This window comes from Sphaerodactylus townsendi, linkage group LG14 (genome assembly GCF_021028975.2).
Source record: "Sphaerodactylus townsendi isolate TG3544 linkage group LG14, MPM_Stown_v2.3, whole genome shotgun sequence".
Taxonomy (NCBI): Eukaryota; Metazoa; Chordata; class Lepidosauria; order Squamata; family Sphaerodactylidae; genus Sphaerodactylus; species Sphaerodactylus townsendi.
Window position 1 is genome coordinate 40,891,147 of NC_059438.1, and position 26,959 is coordinate 40,918,105.

General features: G+C 43.7%; 1 protein-coding gene across 1 annotated transcript; it reads left to right on the forward strand.

Moving 5' to 3' along the window:
- The first annotated feature begins 6,570 nt into the window (after positions 1–6,570).
- Positions 6,571–26,394, forward strand: LOC125443349 (centrosomal protein kizuna-like). Its single transcript, XM_048515373.1, has 4 exons — positions 6,571–6,792; positions 21,611–21,673; positions 25,440–25,602; positions 26,380–26,394. The coding sequence occupies exons 1-4, from the start codon at positions 6,707–6,709 to the stop codon at positions 26,392–26,394; spliced, it is 327 nt and encodes a 108-aa protein (XP_048371330.1). The 5' UTR covers positions 6,571–6,706.
- The last annotated feature ends 565 nt before the right edge of the window (positions 26,395–26,959 follow it).

Consider the following 26,959-nt stretch of genomic DNA (forward strand, 5'->3'; position numbering starts at 1 on the left):
TGTGGTTGTTCAAAGAGTCTCGGATTATCCTCACAAAATAGAAGAAGGAGGAGGAGGAGGAGGTGTTTGGATTTATATTCCCCCTTTCTCTCCTGCAGGAGACTCAAAGGGGCTGACAATCTCCTTGCCCTTCCCCCCTCACAACAAACACCCTGTGAGGTGGGTGGGGCTGAGAGAGCTCCGAAAAGCTGTGACTAGCCCAAGGTCACCCAGCTGGTGTGTGTGGGAGTGCACAGGCTAATCTGAATTCCCCAGATAAGCCTCCACAGCTCAAGCGGCAGAGCGGGGAATCAAACCTGGTTCCTCCAGATTAGAATGTACCTGCTCTTAACCACTATGCCACTGCTGTGTGATAGTGTGATACAGACATACAGATAGTGTGATACAGACATACACACTCTCACACATTCACCCTCCAAGCAAACCAGGGGGGCAACCGGACACCCACCACCATTTATACCCAGGACACTGACTGTGAAGTCTTCAGATGCACCCCCAGGAAAGCTTTTTTTTAACTTTTGTTCCTCTCTTAAACAAATTTAATAAACATATTGTCCCTTCCTTTGCACGGGGCCCCAGAAGAGTTGACATCATTCCTCTCTTCTTCATATTGTCCTCACAACAACAACCCTGGGAGGTAGATTAAGCTGAGTGTGACTGCCCCGAGGTTACCCTATGAATCATCATGGCAGAGTAGGGACTTATTTTATTTTATTCTCGCTTGGACACAAGGTAGACTGCAAGGTAGACTAGAGAGCAGGGCTGGAGCTAGGGAGAACTGCCCCGGGGGCAGGCGTGCACCCTGTGCCTCTGCCATGCCCCCACCCACCCCCACCACGCCCCAGAATGTCCCTGCCACACCCCCGCATTGGTAAGTGCCTGGTGCATTGCACACACCCTGCCCCCTTGGCGCTACACCACTGCTAGAGTGGCTGGATGAACATATGTCAGGAGTGCTTTGACTGTGTGTTCCTGCATTGCAGGGGGTTGGACTTGATGGCCCTTGGGGTCTCTTCCAACTCTGATTCTATACTGAGCAACTAAATGATAGATGGGATGTTCAATGAACATTGCAATGGAATTAGGGTTGTAGAACCAACCAGAAGTCTAAAAACAGAGCTGAATTGGCCAAATCCTAGCCTGGCGCTCTAACCACTTCATAAATAACTAAAAAGTGTGCACACTGTGTGGTATAATTTAACGCTGTCTCAACAAATGGGAGTTGCATAGCTTTTGTTCCTGGATTTTCTTTTAGAACAACTTACTTCTACTGCTACTTACTTCTTTATATTAAAATAGTAACCCTTACAACAAAGTGGTTTGAAAATGCATTATTTTGCCTGTGCAGAAGGGGCCTTGGTGACAGCAAAATGAAAGCCGTCTGCAAAGTACAAGAATAAGGAGAATCAAGGTAGTGGAATGTCTGGACTGCTAACCTGGGCTCAAGATCTTGCCTAACAACCAGGTGGTCTTAGACAAGTTGATGTCTCTGAGACAGACTTGCTATAGAGGGATGCATTGAAGACAAAATGGAATAAAGTATGACATCTTGAGTTCCTTGGAGGAAGAGAAGAAGAGTTTGGATTTATACTCCACTTTTCTATCCCATAAGGAGTCTCAAAGTGGTTTACAAACACCTTCCCTTCCTCTCCCAGATACCTTGTGAGGTAGGTGAGGCTGAGAAAATTCTGAAGAAGTGTGACTCACCCAAGGTCACTCAGCAGGCTCTAGGTGTAGGAGTGGGGAAACAATTCATCTCGCTTGATAAGAGTCCGTCGCTCATGTAGAGGAATGGGGAATCAAACTCAATTCTCCAGAGTCCACCTGCTCTTAACCACTGCACCATGTAGGCTCTCTAAGGGATCACCAGGGTTATATAAGGATGCCTTTCAGATTATTTGGCTTTTTCTAGCAAAATGGAATGATTCAGTTCTCCATATTTGTGGAAGCAGAGTCTTTGAAAACTGAGCGATCAGGACAGCTATTTATCTAGATTAGCCGTGTCCTGTTGATATGGAGGACATGCTAACCTACTTGCGCGGATTTTCCTAACTATAAATCGTCTTCCTTTCCTAAGAAGCTTGTGCAAACTTATTCTTAGTGGGTGTTGTATCACCGGGTGATTTCTCTGGCTCCTAGTCCCGAAGAACCTTTCAAAACAACTGAAGATTGAAAATAATCTGCCTTGTTCTTCAAGTTTCAACACTTGCTGCTTTTACCATAAGCTTCTTTTAAACGGAGAAGCATACGCGCTCAGCTGACTGATATTGAAGTATGCAAAATACACTTTCCCCGCAATAAAACATTATATATATGCTGTTTGTACATCAGAGAAAAGCAATTATTGGTTTCAAGGAACTGTAACCCTAAATGAAAGTACTTTGCTGCATTTAAATTTATTAAAATTTAAACATTAAATTGAAAATATTAATTAGGACTGTATTCTATGCAATGACACTAGGAAATGGATCCCCACAACTGCTCTGCAGAGATACGGTCACTGGTGTTAACTTGCTCTTTGATTAAAAATGCATTTATAGTGCTCTTCATTTAGGACTTGATTTGTTAACAGAAGCCTTATATGGGTATTATGTAAATGTGCTATATATATATATTTTACACAGTTGCCAGGGCAAGCATTATCAATTTTAAAAGGGTGTGTGGGTGTGTCCCCCCCCCAGTTGTACTCTGAGTGGGGGATTTTTCACAGAATTCCTAGATGCAAGTAGAAATCATATAAAGAAACAAAAAAAATCTAATCAAAACATAACTGGCAAGTGAGTGATCCAAGTCAATTTGCTTTAACAGTTAAACAAACAGAAGGTGAAAGTTAGTGATCAAAATCTGTATATCAGCTGTCCTGGTGACTGGTTACTTCCTTTGCTTAGGTTGCTGTGCAGAATCAACCACTGTGCAGAATCAACCACTGTTTAGTACATGATGCCAAACGTGGAAGAAAAACTGCTTACCCCTCCCACCTTTAAAAGCCATTAGATTTGAAACAATTGTGGATTCTGCACGAGGCAAATATAACTTGGTGGGGAGCGGCTGTTTTTTTTGGGTGGAAACTTCGCACAAGTCTCGTGCCCAAAATGAGTCTGCTCCATTTTATTTCCCTTTTGCAAAATCCCAGTTTGGAGCCGCTCCTGCATGAACGATCAGGCAGGAGGCGCTTTATTCCCCTCCCTTCCACCGCACCGTCCACAGTCAGGGAGAATCCACCTGCCATTGCCCTGCCATTGCCTGGGGTGGGGGGGCACTTTTTCTTTTAATTTTGCATGTTGGACATGTGCAGCTGTGCAGGTGCAGCCAGTGGTGGGATCCAAAAATGTTAGTCACAGGTTCCCATGGTGGTGGGATTCAAACAGTGGCGTAGCGCCAATGGGGCTGGGCGGGGCACGGCGGGGGTGGGGGCGGGCATTCCGGGGGCGGGGCATTAATAATTTCTCTGTTACTGTAAAAAACTCTTACTGTAAAAAAAAGTTCCTAATTTCCAGCTGGTATCTTTCTGTCCATACTTTAAACTCATGATAGCAAGTCCTATCGTATGCTGCCAACAGAAACAACTACTTCTCCTCTAATTGACTGTCTGTCAAATACTTAAGACTTTCAAATACTTAATTTTGTTTCTAGAAATCAAAAGAAGGACACTTTCCTTAAACAAGGAATTTTACCATATTTCTAAAACATGTTTTTAAAACAGCCCAACAGGGAGAATGATCCCGTTTTCTACCTTTGCTAACCAGCCACATAGGAAACAACAGGACTTGATGATTTTTGGACCTAATGGAATTTCTAACGGAAAAGCGGACCCAATGAGTAACCCCCTCTCAGCGCACACCAATAATTAGTAACCCACTCTCGGGAACTGGTGAGAACCGGCTGGATCCCACCTCTGGGTGCAGCCGATTGTATTGTGGGATGATTGGTGTGGCTGTGGGGGTTCATTTATGCATGCCTGCAGAGCTACACAGGAAATAATAAAAAAAAGAGCAGCATCTCTGTGCAAAGGTGCAAAACAACCCGGATTGTTTCCATGCACTCCAATTGCTGCCTGCACAGCACTCATGTGAACAGGAAAAAGGAAAACTGGTTCCTTTATAACAACTGCAACCCAATACACATTTGCTGTGCAGAATCAACCACTGTTTAGTATATGATGCCAAACGTGGAAGAAAAACTGAAACACACCCAAAGATGTTTTGAAAACAACATTTTTGAAAGAATAAACCTGTAAGGATTTTGATGCACAGGCAAGAAAACAGTTGCCCTCTCCCTCTGTCGGTGTCCTCAGCAGTGGCGTAGCGCCAACAGGGAAGGGGTGTGTGTGACGCCCCGGGCAGAGCCACGGCGGAGGCGTGGCCAGACCGCAGAGAGGATGTGGCAGGGATGTTCTGGAGCGTGGTGGGGGCAGGCGCTACTGCAGCAGGGGCGCAGGGCTTGTGTGCACCCCAGGCAGAGTTTCCCCTTGCTCCGCCTCTGGTCTTCAGTGCTGGCTTTTTGGGTGACATGCTCCTTGCCAAATCATAGAATCATAGAGTTGGAAGAGACTTCAAGGGCCATCAAGTCCAATCCCCTGCAATGCAGAAACACACAATCAAAGCACTCCTGACAGATGGCCATTCAGCCTCTCTTTAAAAACTTTTGAAGGAGACTGCACCACCACACTCCTAGGCAGTGTATTCCACTGTCAAACAGCCCTTACTGTCAGGAAGTTTTTTCCTGATGTTTATGTGGAATCTCTTTTCCTTCACCTTGAACCCATTTCTCCTGGTCCTAGTCTCTGGAGCAGCAGAAAACAAGCTTGCTCCCTCACCAACATGGCATCCCCTCAAATATCTAAACATGGCTATCATGTCACTTCTTAACCTTCTCTTCACCAAACTAAACATACCCAGCTCCCTAAGTCTCTTCTCATAGGAAATGGATTCCAAATCTTTTAGCATTTTGGTTGGCCTTCTCTGGACTCGTTCCAGCTTGTCAAAATCCTTCTTGAATTGTGGTACCCAGAACTGTACACAATATTCCAGGTGAGGTCTAACCAATGAAGAATCCCCGCTCGGGTCTGTGTTCTTGACATGAAGCCAACGTAGGGTTGCCAACTCTAGGTTGGGAAATTTCTGGAGATTTGGGCGGTGTAGCCTGAAGAAGATTGAATTTGGGGAGGCAAGGATCTTAGCAGCATATAATGCTAAAGAGTCCACCCTCTATAGGAGTTGGTTTCTGTCGCCTGGAGATTGGTTGCAATTCTAGAAGACCTCTAGCCTCTCCAGAGGTTGGCCAGAGAGATACAGCCTGGAAAAATTGCAGCTTGTCATCTGAGCTACAGGTGTCCTAACTGGGGTTGACAATGCTTGGGGGGATGGTGATTATGTACACACTAAATTGCTTTCCTTTGCTGTGCTGGCTCTTGCAGGCAGGGTGGGAAGACACTTGGATTTTCATGGGCTGGACATATGATTTAATAATTTGTTGGGGGGGGGCAGAGGGCTAATTTTGTAATGCTATCATCAATGGGATGAGTTTGAAAACCACTGTGCATCACAATTCGCTAGCAGAAGCTGTTAAAACGAATTAGGCAATGATCAATCTGGGAGTAAACCTCACTTTTGCAGTGACTTGCTTCTTCTAACACAGGATTCCACTAGAGTGTGGCAATTTCCCGGAATTATAAATGACCTCCAGATCACAGAGATCCGTTCTTGAAGAGAACATGGCAGCTTTATTTTTTTGCTAATTATTTTCCATTCGTATTACGATTTTTAAAAACACAACTGGCTGTTGTGGGCTTTCCAGGCTATGCTGTCGTTGTTTGGTTGTTTTTGCTCCTGACGTTTCACTGGCAGATGTGAAACGTCAGGAGCAAAAACGACCAGATCACGGCCGCATAGCCTGGAAACCCCACAACAGCCAGTTGATTCCAATGTCTTTTTAAAAGTGGCTGTTGTCGATTTCCCCACTTATAATTAAAAAAAAAATTAAATGTGGGAAAATCGACAACAGCCACTTTTAAAAAGACACATGAAAACCAACAATAGGGACGAACAAGGACTGAGTGCTGTAATATTGAATGCTCAGTCACCATCCGGGACTACAATTCTGTTTTAATTCTCGATCTTATTGCATTTACTGAGTGTTGGAAGCCGCCTCGAGCCCATAAGGGGAAGGGCAGTCTACAAACCGAATAAAACAAATAAACAAATATCTAAAGTACACAAAGGCCCCTTCTGCGCATGCCGAATAATGCACTTTCAATCCACTTTCACAATGGTTTGCAAGTGGATTTTGCTCTTCCGCACAGTAAAATCCAGCTGCAAAGTGCATTGAAAGTGGATTGAGAGTGCATTATTCTGCATGTGTGGAAGGGGACACAGATCACAATGCAAAAACAAAACAAAACTAGGCAGCTGCAGATGATGTAGTGGGCTCAAAACACTTAAAATGCAGCGCCAATCCCACCGCAGGGTACCGCCTGCTTTTCCACGCGCCAGCCTCCAGGAAAGGGGGCGTGGTCAGCGAGGGAGAGAGAGGAGCAGCGAGCCCCGCCTCCGACTAGCGATTTGTCGGCAAGGAGGAAGCGCGGCGGGAGGGCCGCGGTGCATGTCGGGATCCGCCCTTGTAGCTTAGAGACGCCGGAAAAAAAAAAGGTAAACACGGGCGGGCGGAGAAACCTGCGTGCATCGCGCAGGTGAAACACAAACGGGGCATGCGCGGGGCCTCGAGCCCTTCAGGCGACGCGGCCTCCAGCTACAACGAGCAGTTCCGTCGAATTCAGGTGCAGCTGCGGGACAGGTGAGGCGGCCGTTTTCTCTAAGTCACCCCCCTCCGCGGGCAAATGGTACATCCTTCCTCCCCCCCCCCTTTCATGTAGGCGCAGTGCAGGCGTGGAGAGGGGCGTGGCCTGCCTGCCCTGTTGCTAGGCAACAGACTGGGCGCGGAACCTTCGTTCCCTGCCAGATGCCACAGCGTTGCGCGGGATCCAGTGGGTTTACGCAGGCTGCGTGGGAAGAGACGGCGATCTTGGGGTTAAAGAACCAGTAAAATTGGCGCGTGTGGACTTGTTATGTGTATGTGAAGTTTGTATGGAGTTGTTGTGTGAAGTTTGTATGGAGTTATTGTAGAGGTGGCCAACCTGTGGTGCTCCAGATTGGTCATGCTGGCAGGGGCTGATGGGAATTGTAGTCCATAACATCTGGAGCGCCAAAGGTTTGCCACCACCGGTATAGATGGCTTTTTCAATACTGGGGGATTCACCGCCGCTGGGGAAAAGTTGGGGGAAGCATCTTTTTCTCCTGCTGGGCTTCTAGGAAATGTCTTTCTCCAAGTGTTTAACACGGCAAATACTGGCGGTTCTTCACAAAACACTGGAATCAGTGGCAAAGGCACGATAACCAATAATACTGATTATTGGCTATGTAAGAGATGAAACATTATTGCCAATGAACAAAATCACCATGTTAAAATCCGATGAGTACAAGATGTGTAGCGCATGGATTTGGTGCAGTCGGTGATGGACTCCCGGCCTTGTTTGTTGGGATCAAAACATTCCAGTTGATCAAACTTTTCAGTGGCTCAAAACTTTCCAGTTGAGACAGCAGAGAGTGAAATTTTATGTTGAATGTAAACTAAATATTTCAAAAAAATGGCTTGGATTTTTGTAAATAAGAATAAGGTAGTAGGAGAGAATTCATGGATTCTGATGTATCAAGCGATTGATTTTTGATATGGAAATGAAATGTTGTTTTTAACACCATTTGTATCCGTGCCTTTCTGTTCTTATAAGGGCTACCAAGGTGGCTAACAATTTTAAAACATTCATGATAAAATGATGTTACAAAACCGTTAAAATCACCTCCCTCCCAGATATACATTAAACAACTTTTTTTTACAAAAAACAGTTAAAATACATGCAAAACATAAATACATTAATTAGAAAAGATGGAGAGAGTTTCAGAGCTTTAGTGCCATGTCCATGAAGACCCTCGCTTCCATTTCCACGTATTTAATGGTCGAGCGGGTTCCTAGGAGATAAGAGGTTCTTTTAAGTATGTTGGTTTCAACGCATATAGGGCTTTGAAGGAAGGTCAAGATCAGCTGCTTGAATTGTGTTCAGAAACAAATTGGAAGCTGGTGTAGATGGACTAGAGCAGTGGTGGTGAACCTATGGCACGGGTGCCAGAGGTGGCACTCAGAGGTCTCTCTGGGCATGCGCAAACAGAGTTCATCATGTGGGGGGGAATGCCCCCCCCTAGGCTGGCCTGGACCGCTGGGCCCGATTATTAGCATTAAACCTAAGACCTAGTTTTGGGGAAGCAGTGTAGGCAACCTTGTTAAGTGCTGTTAAACCCCACTGATTTTCATTCAAAGAACTAAAGTGTGATCCTTTACTGGGGAGTAAGCTTGGTTGCTGGCAATGGGGCTTGCTTCTGAGTAAACCCTCGTAGGGTCATGATTCACCAAAGCCAATGACTACCATCAAGCTTACTCCCGAGTAACACACGTCTCGGAGCCAACCTTTTCTAAACTAAAACCTCAGGCTAAATTTCTGTGTTGGCACTTGGCAATAAATAAGTGGGTTTTCGGTTGCAATTTGGGCACTCTTTCTCGAAAAGGTTTGCCATCACTGGACTAGAGTCATCTGATCTCTATGACTCACCCCGGTCAACATCATGGCTGCAGTGTTCTGTATCAGCTGAAGTTTCTGAATGTTTCTCAAGGGCAGCCCACTTGGAGCACATGGTAGTAACCTAATCTAGATGTATCCACAACATGCACCACAGTGGTCAGATCTTTTCTGCCCAGGAAAGGTCTCAGCTGGCTAATCAGTTGAAGCTGCCAAAAGGCACTCCTGACCATAACTGCCACCTGCTTATAAACCTGGGTCCAAAATCGATGTCTTATTAATATGAGTGTATGTGTGTAAAACTGATTCTATTTTGTAACCCGCCCAGAACTCCACAGGGATAGGGGTGAGATACAAAACCAATAAAATAAATTAATTCAATAAGTATGTTTTACATCAAATCAAGCCTGAACTTCTTCTTCAGAGGTTTTGAAACAGAGGCTGGATGGCCATCTGTCGGAAGTGCTTTGATTGTGCCTTCCTGCATGGCAGGGCGTTGGACTGGATGGCCCTTGTGGTCTCTGGGATTGCGCTATGCAGGTCAGGACTTAAAATGTAACAGTATCACCTTAATTCATAATTTTAGTTAGTTTGATTGGATAAGACCAGTGGTCTTTGTAGTCCAGTATGCTGTCTCACACAGTGGCCAACTGGTTGCCCTAGAGCAGTGATGGTGAACCTTTTCCAGACGGAGTGCCCAAACTGCAACCCAAAACCCACTTATTTATCACAAAGTGCCAACATGGCCATTTAACCTGAATACTGAAGTTTTAGTTTAGAAAAAACGGTTGGCTCCGAGGCATGCATTACGCGGGAGTAAGCTTGGTGGTAGTCGGTGGCTTTGCTTTGAAGCAACCGTGCAACTCTTCCAATGGGTGAATCACAACCCTAGGAGGGTTTACTCAGAAGCAAGCCCCATTGCCAGCAACTGAACTTACTCCCAGGTAAAGGATTGTGCTTTAGTTCTTCGCATGAAAATCAGTGGGGTTTAACAGTGCTTAACAGGGTTACTTACACTGCTTCCCTAAAACTAGGTCTTGGGTTTAATGCTAATAATTGAGCCTAGCCGCCCAGGCCAGCCTAGATGTGTGTGTGTGGGGGGGACTCTATTTGCACGTGCCCACAGAGAGGGCTCTGAGTGCCACCTCTGGCACCCGTGCCATAGGTTCGCCACCACTGCCCTAGAGGGCCAGCAAGCATGGCATAGAGGCCAAGGCCTTCCCCTTCTTCAGGGCTAGTAAATAGGGTCCAACGCAGACAGTGTAGTCCCCACTCTGCCTACTGGCGGTGAATCCCACAATTTAGTAATTGAGTAGAGATATATTGTCCATCATGAATCTCTTGGTGCCCCCGTATCCTGCGGTGAGGGAGGAAAAATTCCTTCTATACACTTTCTCTGTAATTCTGTACAAAGCTCTGGTATTCTCCTTTTTTTCTTAACTGATAAGTCTGTAACTCTTGATTCTTTCCTCCCAGGAAAGGTGTCCCAGTTCCCCACCCGGGGACTCTGGTGATGGGGGAGAAATAAATGTATGGAAATAAATAAATCTTGGTCTCCCTCTTCTGTACTCTTTCTAGCTGTGAAATCTTCCTCTTTTTTTAGATGCAGTACACAGCGTTCCAAAGGAGGCCACAATGTTGGCCGCTTTGCTTTAAATTCCTTGTATCACTTTATCGTCCCACCAAATTGGAGGGATCGTGATCCGGAAGGTTTCCACAGTCCGTGTTGGTTCTCATCATACTGAATAATTTGGTATCATCTGCAAACTTGACTTCTGCAGTGCTCACCTCCGTTTCCAAATAATGTATGAACAAATTAAATAGCACTGGTCCTAATACTGATCCTTGAGCGTACGACAGCTGCTCCCCCCGTCCTGCCATTACATGAACTGTCTGTTTGTTCATACTCTCTGCTTCGTGTCACTGGAAGCATATTTAAACTTATGCTTTGGCTTAATTTTCTGTACAAGCTTTTTAAACATCTGGCTTCCTTTTTTTTAGAATAATCATGGCTCCTTTGTGGGAGAGGCTGTTAGTGCTGTGGTGTTTAGTCATTTACAACGGATAATTAAAACCTGTGGTTGACCAAAACTTTACCCCGTGGTACTTAGTGGCTTGTGGAGAACCAGTCACAGTTATTATCACTCAGAATACCCACATCACTGTTATGTCCTGGGCACCGTTCCCCAAACACAGACATAAATAATGCAAGACATAGCTATTTATATTAGGTTTATTTTATTTTTTAATTTAAAGTATTTAAATCACTGCTGCTAGTGTTTTAATGTTTAATTTATTTATTGTTTTAATTGAAACTATTTGCAGTATTCAAATGTTGATTGTTTTGTAAACCGCCCTGAGCCCTTTGGGGGTAGGGCGGTCTATTAAATTTTAATAATAATAATAATAATAATAATAATAATACAAGGACCTACAAATTGAAGTTGAACGATTGAGGCAAAAAAGAACAACAGTAATCCCACTAGTAGTTGGTGCTCTAGGAGGAATCCCAAGAAATCTTGAAAAACATCTGGAAAGCCTAAACTTGGACAGAACATCAGTCCACATGCTGCAGAAAGCAGCACTTTTAGGAACTGCACATATTCTACGCAAATACCTCTAATATCCTAGGTCCTTGGGAAGGACTCGATATTCAGAGATGAATTCCAGACACTTGTGCTGTGTTATTATATATAATAATAATAATAATAATAATAATAATAATAATAATAATAATAATAATAATAATAATAATAATAATTTATACCCTATCTTTTTGTAGTCCATATTCAGGCGGCTTATGAAAAAAATATAATATAACAATCCAACAATCATTAAACCAAATATAATACAGTAAAATCACACTGTACCATAAAAAACCCCAGCCTACAATGAATACAAAACCTAAATTTCTGTGTGCTAAGATGTTGATGTGAAAAGCCGTCTGAAATAAAAATGGCTTCACCTGAAGTCGGAAGGAGAGGAAGGAAGGAGCACAGTGGCTCAGGAACGAAGAACATGGCATGTGTTGGAGTGCACAAGCTAATCTGGTTCGCCAGATAAGTCTCCACAGCTGAAGTGGCAAGGCGGGGAATCAAACCCGGTTCTCCGGATTAGAGTGCACCTTCTCTTAACCACTACACCACGCTGGCTCGCAGTGGGAATGTTTAAAAGTCATGCCACTCTGCGGCTTTGGATTGAGCCCTGTTTCCAGAATGGGGTTTCTTCTCTCCTGCTCTGCCCATTTTCTCCCATTCCACTGCGAGAGTCTCATCAGGATGATTTGGCCGTGGTTTCCCACTAGCGCAAGAGTAGTGCAAAACTGGTATAACTTCCTCTTGACAGCTGCAGCGTTGCATTCCAGCGTTGGAAGAGCGAGCCTCCTCTTTTCCTGTCAGCGCGATCCCTGAAACAAGATCAGTGTTCTGCCATACTCTCTCGGAGAAATGCAGAGGTCACCTTTAAACATGCTGACGGCATCTCATGCTGAGTGTATGGAAGAAAATATATCGGTGTGGAAGATCAAAGAAGCAGCTGAATCTCTTGCTTGAGGGAAATCTTCAGTGGGAGATGGTTTTTACAGGCTTCGACAAAGCAGAGAGTTCTACAAGGCTGTTAGGCATCTACTCCTGCCCGCTTCTTAGATGTGAACAGTGGAGTGTTTGTTGAAAGGGATTCTGTCCCAAGACAAGAGTTCAGGTGTGTATTGTGCCAAGCAGATCTGCTACTGACAATAGCGTCTGATTTGACAGGTCATAGGGACTTTTGTGAAAGGGTATGAAGGTATCCCCACATCTAAGCATCTCATACTTAGGTTTCTCCAGTGGTGGGATCCAAACATTTTAGTAACAGGTTCCCATGGTGGTGAGATTCAAACAGTGGCGTAGCGCCAATGGGGCTGGGCGGGGCACGACAGGGGCGTGGCTGGGCATTCCAGGGGCAGGGCATTAATAATTTCTCTGTTACTGTAAAAAACTCTTACTATAAAAAAAAAACCAGAAACAACTACTTCTCCTCTAATTGACTGCCTGTCAAATACCTAATACTTTCAGATACTTAATTTTGTTTCTAGAAATCAAAAGAAGGATACTTTCCTTAAATATTTCTAAAACATGTTTTTAAAACAGCCCAACAGGGAGAATTAGAATAGAATCTTTATTGGCCAAGTGTGATTGGACACACAAGGAATTTGTCTCCGGTGCATATGCTCTCAGTGTACATAAAAGAAAATACATTTGTCAAGAATCATAAGGTACAGCACTTAATGATTGTCATATAGGTCTAGTAAGCAATCAGGAAACAATCAATAGTAATAAAAACATAAAATGTAAAATCATGAAATAAAATGAAATGTCAGCACAGGCTATAGTCATACAGTCATAATTGGGAGGAGATGGGTAATAGGAATGATGAAAAAAGTAGATTGCAGTAATTATGTAAATAAATATATAATAAATAGTTTGACATTATCGAGGGAATTATTTGTTTAACAGAGTGATGGCATTCGAGGAAAAACTGTTCTTATGTCTAGTTGTCTTGGTGTGCAGTGCTCTGTAGCGGCGTTTAGAGGGTAGGAGTTAAAGAACAGTTTATGTCCAGGATCACGAGGGGTCAATAAATATTTTCACAGCCCTTTTTTTGACCCGTGCAGTATATACAGGTCCTCAATGGAAGAACAGGTTAGCAGCAATTGTGTTTTCTGCAGTTCCTGATTATTCTCTGAAGTCTGTAACCGATCTTGTTGGGTTGCAGAACCAAACCACACAGTTATAGAGGTGCAGATGACAGACTCAATGATTCCTCTGTAGAACTGTATCAGCAGCTCCTTGGGCAGTTTGAGCTTCCTGAGTTGGCGCAGAAAGAACATTCTTTGTTGTGCTTTTTTGATGACATTTTTGATATTAGGTGACCATTTTAGGTCATGAGATATGATGGAGCCTAGAAATTTAAAGGTCTCTACTGTTGATACTGTGTTGTCTAGTATTGTGAGAGGAGGTAGGATGGGAGGGTTTCTCCCGTTTTCTACCTTCGCTATCCAGCCACAAAGGAAACAACAGGACTTTATGATTTTGGGGCCTAATGGGAATTCTAACGGAAAAGCAGACCCAATTAGTAACCCCCTATCTGCACACACAAATAATTAGTAACCCACTCTCGGGAACTGGTGAGAACCTGCTGGATCCCACCTCTGGGTTTCTCATATTTTGCTCCAGTTATAAATGGGAAGTCAAAAATTGGTTGTGATTAAAAAAACTTCATTTTAACTAGCTCAGGGTTACAATTTGCAAGGAGACAAAACTGGTACTGACTTTCTGATTCTGATTGTGTTTGTGTCTGTGTGAGAAAGAAAGAAAGAGCGAGAGAGCAAACATACTGTAGTGGTTAAGCAGGTGGACTCTAATCTGGTGAACTGGATTTGTTTCCCCACTCCTACATTCCTGCTGGGTGACCTTGGGCTAGTCCCACCAACCTCACAAGGTGTCTGTCGTGGGGAAAGGAAGGGAAAATAGTTTGGAAGCTGCCTTGAGTCTCCTTATAGGAGAGGAAAAGTGGGGTATAAATACACTCTGCTTCTTAAAATGTTTTTTCCCCCACTTCTAAAGACTTTTATACTAGACTTCGAATTGTTCATCAGTTGGGAAGCCTGGTGGTAGGGAAAGATGTGAACATCAATAGGATAACGATAAATGTATTTGAAATGCATCTGTTAGTGTTTATGCTGTATGTTTTTAGATGTGCATTACAAAAACGTAAGTGTACACCAAGCCCTCTTTCCGCAGTGTTGGAAGTGGACTTTTGAAAATGCAGATGAAATGCAGTTCTGAATCTCCAGTATGTCCTTATGGCTATAGAAAGTGTTATCGTAGGCAGTGGTGTGAAGTTTGAGAGGTTGGGTGAGAGAAAGAAATTAGATTAAGGTGTTGTGGGATTTCCAGGTTGTATGACCATGTTCCAGTAGCATTTTCTCATGTTTCGCCTATATCTGTGGCTAGCAGAGACAAAAACTGGCTACCAAGCACAAACCACAGTTGCCAGGCCCATGCAACTACACAAGGGGTGGGCGATGCAGATGCAGGCGAAACATCAGGAGAAAATGCTACTGGAACACAGCCATACAGCCTGGAAAACCCAAAACACCCCACTTTACACCATGACTCCCAACAGGCTTGGCTCCCCAATCAGACCGGCAGAGGTGCGGTCAGCAGCTTTGTTCTACCCTGTTTTTCCCGAAAATAAGACATCCTCTGAAAATAAGACGTAGTAGGGGTTTTGCTGAAGGGCTAAATATAAAGCATCCCCCAAAAGTAAGACGTAGCAAAGTTTTTGTTTGGAAGCATGCCCGACGAACAGAACACCAGAGCATGGAGCTGTGGAGCAGAAAAATAAGACATCCCTTGAAAATAAGACTTAGCGCATCTTGGGGAGCAAAAATTTATATAGGACACTGTCTTATTTTCGGGGAAACACGGGTATGTTGCAGCCAAGGGGATATTTTCAGACCTCTCATTGAGGTGAATAATCTGGACAGGCACAATGAACAGGACAGCAAAGAGTGATTCAGCTGATGTGGACATCATTTTGTGCAACTTCGTACACAGTTCCAAAATGCAAACCATTCTTAAATTAGAAAATGTTGGTTTGTTGATACTAAGACAGTGGTTGCAGGATTGGAATATTCTTTTGAAAAAAACATGTCTGTGGAGTTCTGGGGGACCAATAGCCTTGTCTAATTTTAGTGCTGATCAGAGGCAGGCAAAATGTCAGGAGAAAATGCTGCTGGAACACGGCCATACAACCCAGAAAACCCACAACACCCTATTGATTCTGGCTGTGAAAGCCTTCGACGATACACAGAAATCAGGTTGTTTGTTCTTTTCCATTGGTACGAGACCTCATAACGTTTAGGAAAAATTGAATGATTTTGGAGAAGTATCTAAACATTTTCGAATATGTCACACGTGTGTGGTCCCAAAATATTCTCCCGCATCTGCCATCCTTTTTGCTCCTACAAAGAGGTGATCAGCTGTTTCTATTGCATAGCTTCAAATGTTAGTTCCGAGTGTCCTTATTTGGAACAGTTCCCACTAAACTTGGCCGTACTTGCCCAGATCACACTTTGAGACTTTTTCTGTTGTGTGTCTGCTTCTGCATGATGGGAAGGAAATGGGTCACTGCATAGATTAGATCCACAAGTTAAAAGACTTTAAGATGGAGGACCCCAGCCATCAAGAAGTAAGCTAATGTCTGAAAGCCAAGAAGCTTCATTTTGTGCAGTTTCTGGTATTCTGAAAAGATGTAGATTAGAATCAAAACCTGTACATCTTAGAAGAAAGTAGATTCTGTACGTGCCTAAGTGACATTGTAGTGATTCATGCTGCCTACAGGGGATGTAGTTACTATGATGTTTATTGTGTATTATGACTCATGACTGTCAGAGCAAGATAGGTCAAATGACTTAAAATCACAATAGAGGACAAGATCATAAATGGCTACTAGGCAGAAGATTCAGCTTCCTGATAATGGCGGGGTTAGACTTTGGAACACTTTGTGAGTGCCACATTTCCAGTCATTTTCCTTGTTTACGTAGTTTAGGGACAGCCAACCTATGGTGCTCCAGATGTTCATGGACTACAATTCCCATCAGCCCCTGCCAGCATGGGCCTGCAGACTGTGGTTGTGCTTGGTAGCCAGTTTTTATCTCTGCTAGCCAGTGATGCTCAGCTTTCTTTGGAGCAAAGTTGAGACTGGCATGGCTGTGAATCCCAAAATTATTCTACATTTGGAGGAAAACAGTGGTTCATTTGTGTTCCTAGCATGCTGGAAAGCTGCTCATCCCTAATTCAAACTCTGTTAAGCAACTCTATCTCATCTTGCTCCCAAATCTCCTGTTTTAGCTGCTATTGAGTCAAGTTCGAAGGCTTATACTCGAGTCAATGAGTTTCCTAGTTTTTTGTGGTAAAATTAGGTGCCTCAGCTTATATTCGGGTCGGCTTATACTCAAGTATATGCGGTAAACAGCGTACCGCTTAGTATCAGTTGCGTTCTTCTAATGTAACCATCCCTGACTCTGTTTTCAGAAAGGCATCAGAAACACAGCATGGGACAACAAATGTAGATCTGAGAAATGTAGACTCCATGAGATGAAAGTATTTTTAGGAGTGAATCTGTGCCTTACAGGAGGTATCCCTTGCCCTGTGTTCTTTATGTTGGTGTTACCTGATCTTGGTAGTAATAAATGAATTGATTGCTCGGAATTCTTTCTTTCTGTCATGTGAACGTGTGTCTTCCTAGTTCAGGAGTCAGCCTGGTGCCATTTTAAAAGACATTTTACTCAATGATCCGGGCACAACCCCCCCCCCCTCCGGCTTACTATGTGGTGGAATATAGTAGGGGCTTTCCATGCTGCTTGTGAAAATTAAATTTATAGTCACTCATGACTAGCAACTTGGAGGATGTTTTCATAGGTCCTTGAAAGCTTATTTCCTAAAAGGTCTGACTCCTGTGACTGATGGAGGTAATGTTGGCCGTTTCTGCACGGTGACGATGGGGGTTGGGTCGGCGTATTCCATGCCAACCCAACCCCTCTGGGACCATTCGCACGAACAGTCCCAGAAACAGCTGGGAAGATGGCGCCGCGGAGCGCCGTCGCCCGGCCGACCTACCGTGTCCGTGGCCTTCCGGCGTGTCGCCGAGGCCTGGGGACACGCCCCCTTGCCCTGTGCGAGTGCTCCAGCGTCGCAGGGCAGGGGGGGGCGTGTCCCCAGGCGCTAACAACGTGCTGGGCGACCCACCTGACTCCAAATAGGTAAACTTGGGAAGGGGGGAGGGCGCCTTGGACGGTCACGGCCACGATAGGTGTAGGGGGGAAGGGGGGGGAGGTTTGCACGGCAGTGGCTCCAAGCCGCCATTTCCCATAAACCTCGCTTCCCAAGCAAGGTTGGGAAATGACGGCTTCGCGCCTCTCGGGCGGGGTGAGGGCGCCGCGGCTGCGAAGCAGCTGCGCCCCCTGTGTGAATGGCTCCCTGGGGACGGCGTTTTTGCCGTCCCCAGGGCGCCATAATCTGCCCGTGCGGAAAGGGCTGTTGTTAATGAACTGTTGGTATGACCCAGAAGTGCTGTAATTTTTTGAGATTAAAGTAGACCTTGCTTTTAAAAGCCTCTTCTTCTTTTAAAAAAAAGTTTATTAAGTGTCCAACAAAACAAATATATAAAAATATATCACAAATATTTTATCTTGTCCAGCATTTCAGAATGAAATCAGTATAAATCAAATACCATAGTTATCACATCACTATTTTCTCTTCTTAACTTCCTGCTCTTCTAGGGTTCCCTTGTTTTCTTACAATTATTCTTTCCTGTGATAGTACCTGTTTTGTTATAAATAATCCAAAATTGCTAAGGCCCCTTCCACACATGCAGAATAATGCACTTTCAATCCACTTTAGTGCACTTTACAGCTGTGCCAAAGAGCAAAATCCACTTGCAAACAATTGTGAAAGTGGATTGGAAGTGCATTATTCTGCATGTGCAGAAGGGGCCTATATCACTTAACAATAATTCTGATAATTCTATTTTAACTGTCTTAACCACAACTAAACATATAAACTCTCCATATACAAGACTTGCAGAATAGCCTACAGCTTCACTCTTCTTATATTTGTAGATTGGTCAGGGATCTCTAGTCATGGTCAAATTTGTCCATATTTGTTAATTCTATTGCTTTATCTAACCACATTTCTTTAGTAGGTTTTTTTAACTTTCCAGAGCTTTGTAAAGATTATTCTTGCTGCTGAAATTATATGAAACAGGATTTTTCCATATTTGTTAAACATTCCGATTTCACAGAAATTTGGCAAATAACAGTCTAGTTCCATTTTAAACTTAATCCCTAACATATCTTGAATTGCGTCATGTATCACTTTTCAATAATTATGAGCTTTCTTTCAATGCCATCACATATGAAAGAAGGTGCCCTCTGACTTCCCACATTCCCAACAAGTATTAGATGTAGTGGCGTAGGAGGTTAAGAGCTTGTGTATCTAATCTGGAGGAACCGGGTTTGATTCCCAGCTCTGCCGCCTGAGCTGTGGAGGCTTATCTGGAGAATTCAGATTAGCCTGTGCACTCCCACACACGCCAGCTAGGTGACCTTGGGCTAGTCACAGCTTCTCAGGGCTCTCTCAGCCCCACCTACCTCATAGGGTGTTTGTTGTGAGTGGCGGAGGGCAAGGAGACTATAAGCCCCTTTGAGTCTCCTACAGGAGAGAAAGGGGGGATATAAATCCAAACTCCTCCTCCTCCTCCTCCTCCTCCTCCTCCTCCTTCTTCTTCTTCTTCTCCTCCTCCTCCTCCTCCTCCTTCTCCTTCTCCTTCTCCTTCTTCTTCATATTTGCAAGTTTAGCAGGGGTCAGATACCATCTAAAGATCATTTTGTACATGCACTCTTTCATACAGAAAGTATGTCTCATTTCATTATGTCAGACTACACAGAGAAACCTCTGAAATCCACAAGCACGTGGACAATTTCAATAGAAAGGAAGAAACCATGAAAATGGACAAAATTTGGGTACCAGTACTGAAAAACATAGAATCCAGACAGTGACTAATGAACACCACCCAGACAAAGTATGGCACACTCTTTCCCTACATTCTAATTGAAGTGGGTGACCTATATCCTGAGCCCATTTTGCCATTACTTCTCCATAGTTCTTTGCAATAGTATAATACATACTTTTAAAATCATTTTTTATTTTTACACCAAATCGTGTCCCATTAACTTTTCTCCCTTTCAAAGCCTGAGTTCTTACAATCCAACTTAAGTCTTTCTTTAAGTTGACCAAACAAGAATCATTGACAGTAGTTTCTGTCCCACTCGTTGTCATCTTTATCTTTCATTTTTACCCCAATATTATCAAAGTACAGTAAGTTTTCGTCTGTGAAATAGCGATCATATTTATCATGTGAATAGATTGCCTTGTGTGTGAAATCCATATTGGCATAGAAGTATATTTCTCCCAGATCCTTAAAAAGTGGCCCTCTTATGTCATGATGTTTAAACAGTTTGAATACTTGAACTTTGTCATGCCAAAGAAAGGCATGCCACCGAAAGTTTGGATCGTGCCCTTCAGTATTTAAGAACTTTTGTCCCTTACAAGGGGCCCATTCTTTTAACCAAACCCATGCAGAGGCTTCATAATATAATTTCAAGCTTGGCAATCCCATACCTCCCCTCTCTCTTACATCTTGCAAATCTTTAAATCTAGGGTATTTTTGCCTTGCCATATATGTTCTCTCATCTTTGTCCCACTGCGAGAAAAAATTATCCATTATAAGAACGGGAGTCGTCTGAAACAAAAACAGATGAAATTATTCCCAGTATTGACATTTATAGTTTCTTCCATCTTTCCAAATCTACCTTAATATTTTTTTTCCAAAGTCTGCAGTAGCTACCCTCAAACAGTGAAGAGTTTGTATTTGTTATGTCCAACCCTAAATATTTAAAGAGGGCAGCCCTCTTTCCGCTTTGCCCTCTGACTTGTTCTTGGTCTGTTCCCAAAGCATGTGAAACAAAGCTGTAGTTCATGTATCAAGCATTAAATATTTTTCACTGAACTGGAATCTACAAGGATTCTTTGGCTCACTAACCAAGGCTCCTTCTGCACATGCACAATAATGCACTTTCAAACTGCTTTCAGTGCTCTTTGAAGCTGTGCGGAATAGCAAAATCCACTTGCAAACAGTTGTGAAAGTGGTTTGAAAACGCATTATTTTGCGTGTGCAGAAGGGGCCCAAGTGTGGTTGCATATTGGGAGACATTTCATGAATGGCAAATCCCTCCCCCCCACACACATATTTAATACCTGTTTTAATAAGTTGAGACACTGGAGCACACTCTGTTTCATTGTGCAAGATTTTCAAAGATCAGAATGACCCAACCCATCATTGCTTCACTCCTATACAATCATTTAACTGATGCTCTTAGGATTCCTTTAATCTTAGATAACCTTGATCCTTACTTTTGTGAAAGCGTAGCAAAATATCTTTTAAAGATTATAGACGCAACTCTAGATGGATACTAAGCAGTAGATTGCTATCATCATAACAACAACAATGTTGGTTACATCAACTATTTGCTACTGGTATACAGTGCCTACCTCGGCCAGTAACCTGTGGGTTCACGGTCATCCAAAGTCAAATAACTTGTGGGTGATTTATAGAGAGATGTCGTAGTTTTGTTATCAATTGCCAGATGGTGTGACAATTGAAGGCTGTGGCAACCTATTGGAGTCAGGTCAATTGTTCACCCATTTCCTTGTCCCCTATCCCTTGTTCTGTGTTTGGCGCCACCCCAACAAACTCTGTTTTATAGTGGAGTGTTGATACTGTATGTTGTTGTGATGCCTGGGTTCTGTTAGTGGGTCTTCAGTCTGGTCTGTGGAGAGGTGTATGGGAATGGCACTTTTGATGAGTTCATTTGGACTACACCATTGATAAGACTCTGAATGTTTGTTGCATTTATCTGTCTTTTATGGACAATTGTTTCATTGTAATTTGGTATGCCAAGAAAGGCTTGTCTATGAAAAATAATACCTGTTTCAAATAGCTGCATAATACCGCCCTGAGGACGGTGTGTGTGTGTGTGTGTGTGTGTGTATGTATGTGAATGAATGAATGAATGAATGAATGAATGAGAGTGGAACCCAGTTATGTAGTCAAATATTACCAATGACCAATTTCCAGCACTATTACCAGTGGGATTGCCCAGTGGTGGTTCTGAGTTATGCATAACCCCCTGGTATCTACTGGTGGCAGAAAGATGTGTCTAGTTCAGGCGAGTACCTCAGCTGATTCTAATGCAATTCAACTAGTCAAAAAATCTTGTGTTTTGGGGGTGCATAAAAGGAAATGTGTTGTGCACCTCTTTTTTCCAGAACAGTTTACATAGTTCTGTTTAGACCCTAACTTGATTGTTCTGTACTTTTTCAGTGAAACAAAGCGGATGGAATTGGAAAGAAAAATGCTGGAATATAGCAAATCTGATGTCTGCTTGTAAGTGCATTTTAAACCAAATTTGTATTGCATTATTTTTAATTAACAGCCAAATCTGGTCAGGAATAGGACAGAACTGTATATCTGCAGGTGTTAAAAAATTAGTTTATCACTGCACTAATAGTCAGGCATAATACATATTTTTGATGCTGTGCTAGACCCTATTTTAAGTAGGTTAAAAATACTTTGCGGAAAAGCTTGCAACTTGCATTGAAAGTTGGAATGTAACAGGGAAGAGGGATTACAGAGGAAACACAAGGAAAGATGTAATGGAAACTGGCCCCTAGCCTGACATTTTATTTACAGGGAGCAGTTTAAAGCTGGGGCCGGGAGATGCACTACAGAACAGTTAGAACCTCACCACCTCAATACAGGTGTGTTTATTTAACTGTACATTTAATTTAATTTGGTTTCAGAACACTTAAAGAAATGCCCATGCTTGTTTGCAGTCATTGATCAGAATTCTGGAGGGCAGAAGAGGCAGGCTTATGTCTTGCTGACCCCTTGAGTAGAATATTCCTGCCTCCTTTGCATCTTTCCGGGCACCTCGTTGCAAAGTTATTTAACTATGGCACAATATCAGCTATTGTTGCCGTGCTAGATGTCTCAGTTCCTTTCTTGTGTCTACAGCAGTGTTTCCCAACCTTTTTAACGTTGTTGTGCCCTTGACCTCGCTCTTCATATCTCAGGGTACCCTTGAAGTTCGTTTGATTCCCCCCCCCCCATTTTTTAGGGTTTTTCCCATTTTTGGCCTGTAGGTGGGGGGAGTGGCAAGCAGGGGGAGGGGTGGGGAAGCCACATTGACAGCCGTGTTGTTTGTTTGCCTATACTCAGAATGGATTGGGGGGATTTAAAGGGAGAGCTCCCTTTAAATCTACCCCCCCCCCATCCACGCCGAATTTAGGGACGTGCTCATGACACCCCAGGGTACCACGGAACCCTGGTTGAGAATCACTGGTCTAAAGGTAAACATGCCCCTGACACCCCTCTTTAAAAAAGAAAACTTAGATTTCAGGGAAGGGAGCCTGAGATCTTGAGCGCGGTTGGAGGGCCCCTGCTCGGGAAACGTCTTTTGCTCGTTCACAACTTCCCTGTCTCAGTAAAACCAGAATGCCTTGTTTAGAGCTACAGCTTCTTACTGTACTGTTGGTGGAAATTTTAAAGGCTGAGCCTCTAAGCTAGGGATGCTGAACTCATTTGTTACAAGGGCTGAATGTGACATAAATGTGACCTGGTTGGTCCAGGCCCGGGGGTGGGGGGGTTACTTGACTGGCAAGTCCGTAGAGGGGTGAGGTGGCTGCCTTGAGACGGCTTATCAGGCCTGTGAGCCAGCTGAGGAACCCCACCCCACCCCACCCCCCTGGTTCCAGATTGACAGTGAGGGGTAGAATTTGTGCAATTTTATTATTTCCTTTCTTTTAAAATTCCACCTGCCTGTGTGCATATAATATTAATGTGTCTCCTACAGAGGCAAGTATATGTTCTACACTCCTTTTTAAAATTTTAAAAAAATGAATATCTAGAATCATAGAGTTGGAGGAGACCAGAAGGGCCATGGAATCCAACCCCCTGCCTTGCAGGAAGACACAATCAAAGCACTCCTGACAGATGGCCATCCAGCTGCTGTTTAAAAATCTGTAAAGAAGGAGACTCCACCGCACTCCAAGGCAACACATTTCACTGTCAAATCGCCCTGACTGTCAGGAAGTTCTTCCTAATGTTTAGGTGGAATCTCTTTTCCTGCACCTTGAACCCAGGACCCCTAGTCCTAGTCTCTGGAGCAGCAGAAAACAAGCTTGCTCCCTCTTCGATATGGGATCCCTTCAAATATTCAAACATGGCTATCATGTGTGAAATCCACTCAAAAACCCAAGGCAAAGCAAAACTGAAACTTTAAAATAGATTTATTTTAACCCCTAGAAGAAGAGTTTGGATTTATATCCCCCCTTTCTCTCCTGCAGGAGACTCAAAGGGGCTGACAATCTCCTTGCCCTTCCCCCCTCACAACAAACACCCTGTGAGGTAGGTGGGGCTGAGAGAGCTCCGAGAAGCTGTGACTAGCCCAAGGTCACCCAGCTGGCGTGTGTGGGAGTGCACAGGCTAATCTGAATTCCCCAGATAAGCCTCCACAGCTCAGGCGGCAGAGCAGGGAATCAAACCCGGTTCCTCCAGATTAGATACACAAGCTCTTAACCTCCTACGCCACTGCTGCTCCTAGGAAATATTTCTAGGAAACTGGGATGAATTTGTAAAGATGGAAGAAATCTTCGAAGACGAGGAACCAGGGCTGCTGTATTTAAGTAGATGAAGGAGAATCTTTGCAGAAAGTAACAGATGTTTTGAGAATCTTGTGACTGATGCAATTAGAATTGTACTCCCCTTCTCAAAATGTAAAATATTGAAAAACAGTAACAAATAAGACAGCCAAAATTAATCATTTTTAAATTCCGTTGAGTTTACTGGGAAGATTTAACATGAGATTGTTGGATCATGCCCACAGTTCTGTAGAAGACAGCTAGGTTTCTGTTCAGGTCTGTGAACCACTGGAGGGATGGTGCTGTCTTATTTTGGGGAGGGGGAGGCAGGGAGGGGATCTTAACGATAATCAGTGATTGCTATGCAATTACCCTGTTGTTACCCAGTGTGTTAAAAATTCTCATCTAGCTGGCGTGGGTGCCATTCCCTTATCATGCCATATAAGAGATTCTTCAGAGTGTGAGTAAGAACATAAGAACCTGAGAACTAGCCTGCTGGATCAGACCAGAGTCCATCTAGTCCAGCACTCTGCTACTCGCAGTGGCCCACCAGGTGCCTTTGGGAGCTCATGTGCAGGATGTGAAAGCAATTGCCTTCTGCTGCTGCTGCTCCCGAGCACCTGGTCTGCTAAGGCATTTGCAATCTGAGATCAAGGAGGATCACGATTGGTAGCCATAGATTGACTTCTCCTCCATAAATCTGTCCAAGCCCTTTTAAAAGCTATCCAGGTTAGTGGCCATCACCACCTCCTGTGGCAGCATATTCCAAACACCAATCACACGTTGCGTGAAGAAGTTTTTCCTTTTATTAGTCCTAATTCTTCCCCCCAGCATTTTCAATGGATGCCCCCTGGTTCTAGTATTGTGAGAAAGAGAGAAACATTTCTCTCTGTCAACATTATCTACCCCATGCATAATTTTATAGACTTCAATCATATCCCCCCTCAGACGTCTCTCCAAACTAAAGAGTCCCAAACGCTGCAGCCTCTCCTCATAAGGAAGGTGCTCCAATCCTTCAGTCATCCTTGTTGCCCTTCTCTGCACTTTTTCTATCTCTTCAATATCCTTTCTGAGATGTGGCGACCAGAACTGAACACAGCACTCCAAGTGCGGTCGCACCACGGCTTTATATAAGGGCATGACAATCCTTGCAGTTTTATTTGAGTGGCCCAGAGATGGAAGAGTTGTGGTTGCTTTGGAAGACGTTCAGACTTTCATTCGGAATGAACTGGGTTCTTAATTTATTTTTAAAAAATCATTTTATTAACTGTGACCTTGAACAGGTTGTCGAGGAAAGTCTTATATTTCTGTTTTTAAACTGAAAAGACTAAAATATTTCTATATTAGCATTCTTCATTCATAGATTTTCATAGGGGGAGGATTTTTGGCCGAATCTCTGCCAGAAACTGTGGGTAGCAAAATACCTTTTGAAAATAAATCGATAGACAGTGTTTAGTGCTGTTTAGCTTTTTGCGGTTACGCCTTCTTTGTGTGTGTTTGTCCTTTTGCAGATCTAAGCAGAAACACACGAAGCTTAAAAAATATTTAAAAGAAATATGTGAACGTCAGAAAAAATCTCTCCTCCGAAACCAAGATTTGTTGAAGGAATTTGATTGTATTGAAGCTCATATTAGAAAGTTTGCCTCGAGTTCAGAGTCTCTTCAAAAGCTGAAGGTATTGCATCCTGTTCTGTAATAAATGTCGACGATGATATTGATGAAACCGGACTGTGGGGGACTTGTTTATCAGTCAATCCTGACAGCCTTTTTAGAATAATTGGTTGGCTTCTGTGTAGCAGATGCGATCAGCCACGTCCTGTGATGAGCCCTCTGTCACAGCTTTGGGAACGAGGGAGGATTGAGAGGGCAAAGGATTGAACAGTCGTGCCCATCCTGTTGCGTTTCCACTTGCCTGCTACGGGATACCTTGATTCTGCGACCAATTAAATTGGCCTTAAAATAATAAAGAGAGCTTGGGGGAGATATCTCTTGGCATGTCATTAAAATTCCTTGTGATGTCTCTTCTCTGTGTGGTATCTGATTTTTAATTTTAGAGGCTGTTGAAGCATTCTAGAAAGGCCTTAATGGATGTTTGCCCTGCTGTGTTCTTTTACTTTCCCTTGATGTGTTTCCTTTTCCAGCGTGTCATAAGAAGTGTTTTGTTTGACTGGTGGATTGTCTTACTGTGGATGCAGCTACGTGGTCCTTCTTTGCTGGTTTTTGGCCTGTCAGTACTTAAATTTTGCCGAAATTCGTTTTGATGTTGAATTCAGCGTTCGGCTTTTTGTAAAGGCCTAACTCCCAGCACCGTCTTCACTTGAAAGAAATTTCCAAGGGCAGCTGCTTGCATTTATTTCATCTGAAGCCATAAACGCTAATGAAATTGGTCTGGTCAGAATTTGTATGTAGTCAGGAGGCTCTGAATGTTGCCTAAAACTTTTTCATTCGATAGCGAGTCACCTTCTAGCACAGAAAGATCGTTATGCCAGAAGCGACTACTAGTGTAGTCTAGTGTTGGGCTGAAGTCTGGGAGACCATGGTTCAGATCTCCACTGTGCAATAAAAACTCACTGTATTACCCTAGGCCTGCTACTCTGCCTCATATACCGTACTCACAGGGTGCTTGCTGTGGAGATCAAAGGGAGAAGGGAAGGACAGTGTTGTCAGCTGCTTTGAATCCACATTGTGGAAAATAGTGGGGTACAGAGGTGGGATGCAGCAGGTTCTCACAGGTTCCCAAGAGTAGGTTACTAATTATTTGTGTGGGCTGAGAGGGGGTGACTAATTAGTGATTTTGCCACGTCATTTTTGCCTTAGTTACACCCCTCCTCTCAGCAGTAGTGTGCAGAGCTTGAAGCAGTCTATCAGGAGGTGCACTGGCATGCATGGCAGCCTGTGCCTGTGTGCATTCGTTTCCCGCCCAAGGACTGGCGCAGCGGCTGCATCCTGGCCCCGCCCAGGAATGCCCCGCCCCCTGTCATGCCCCGCCCAGCCCCATTGGCGCTACGCCACAGTTTGAATCCCACCACCAT

Coding starts and splice junctions, on each gene's coding strand:
- LOC125443349 (XM_048515373.1), top strand. CDS start 6,707: ATGCGCGGGGCCTCGAGCCCTTCAGGCGACGCGGCCTCCAGCTACAAC. Junction 6,793..21,610: donor CAGGTGCAGCTGCGGGACAG/GTGAGGCGGCCG, acceptor GTACTTTTTCAG/TGAAACAAAGCGGATGGAAT. Junction 21,674..25,439: donor AGCAAATCTGATGTCTGCTT/GTAAGTGCATTT, acceptor GTCCTTTTGCAG/ATCTAAGCAGAAACACACGA.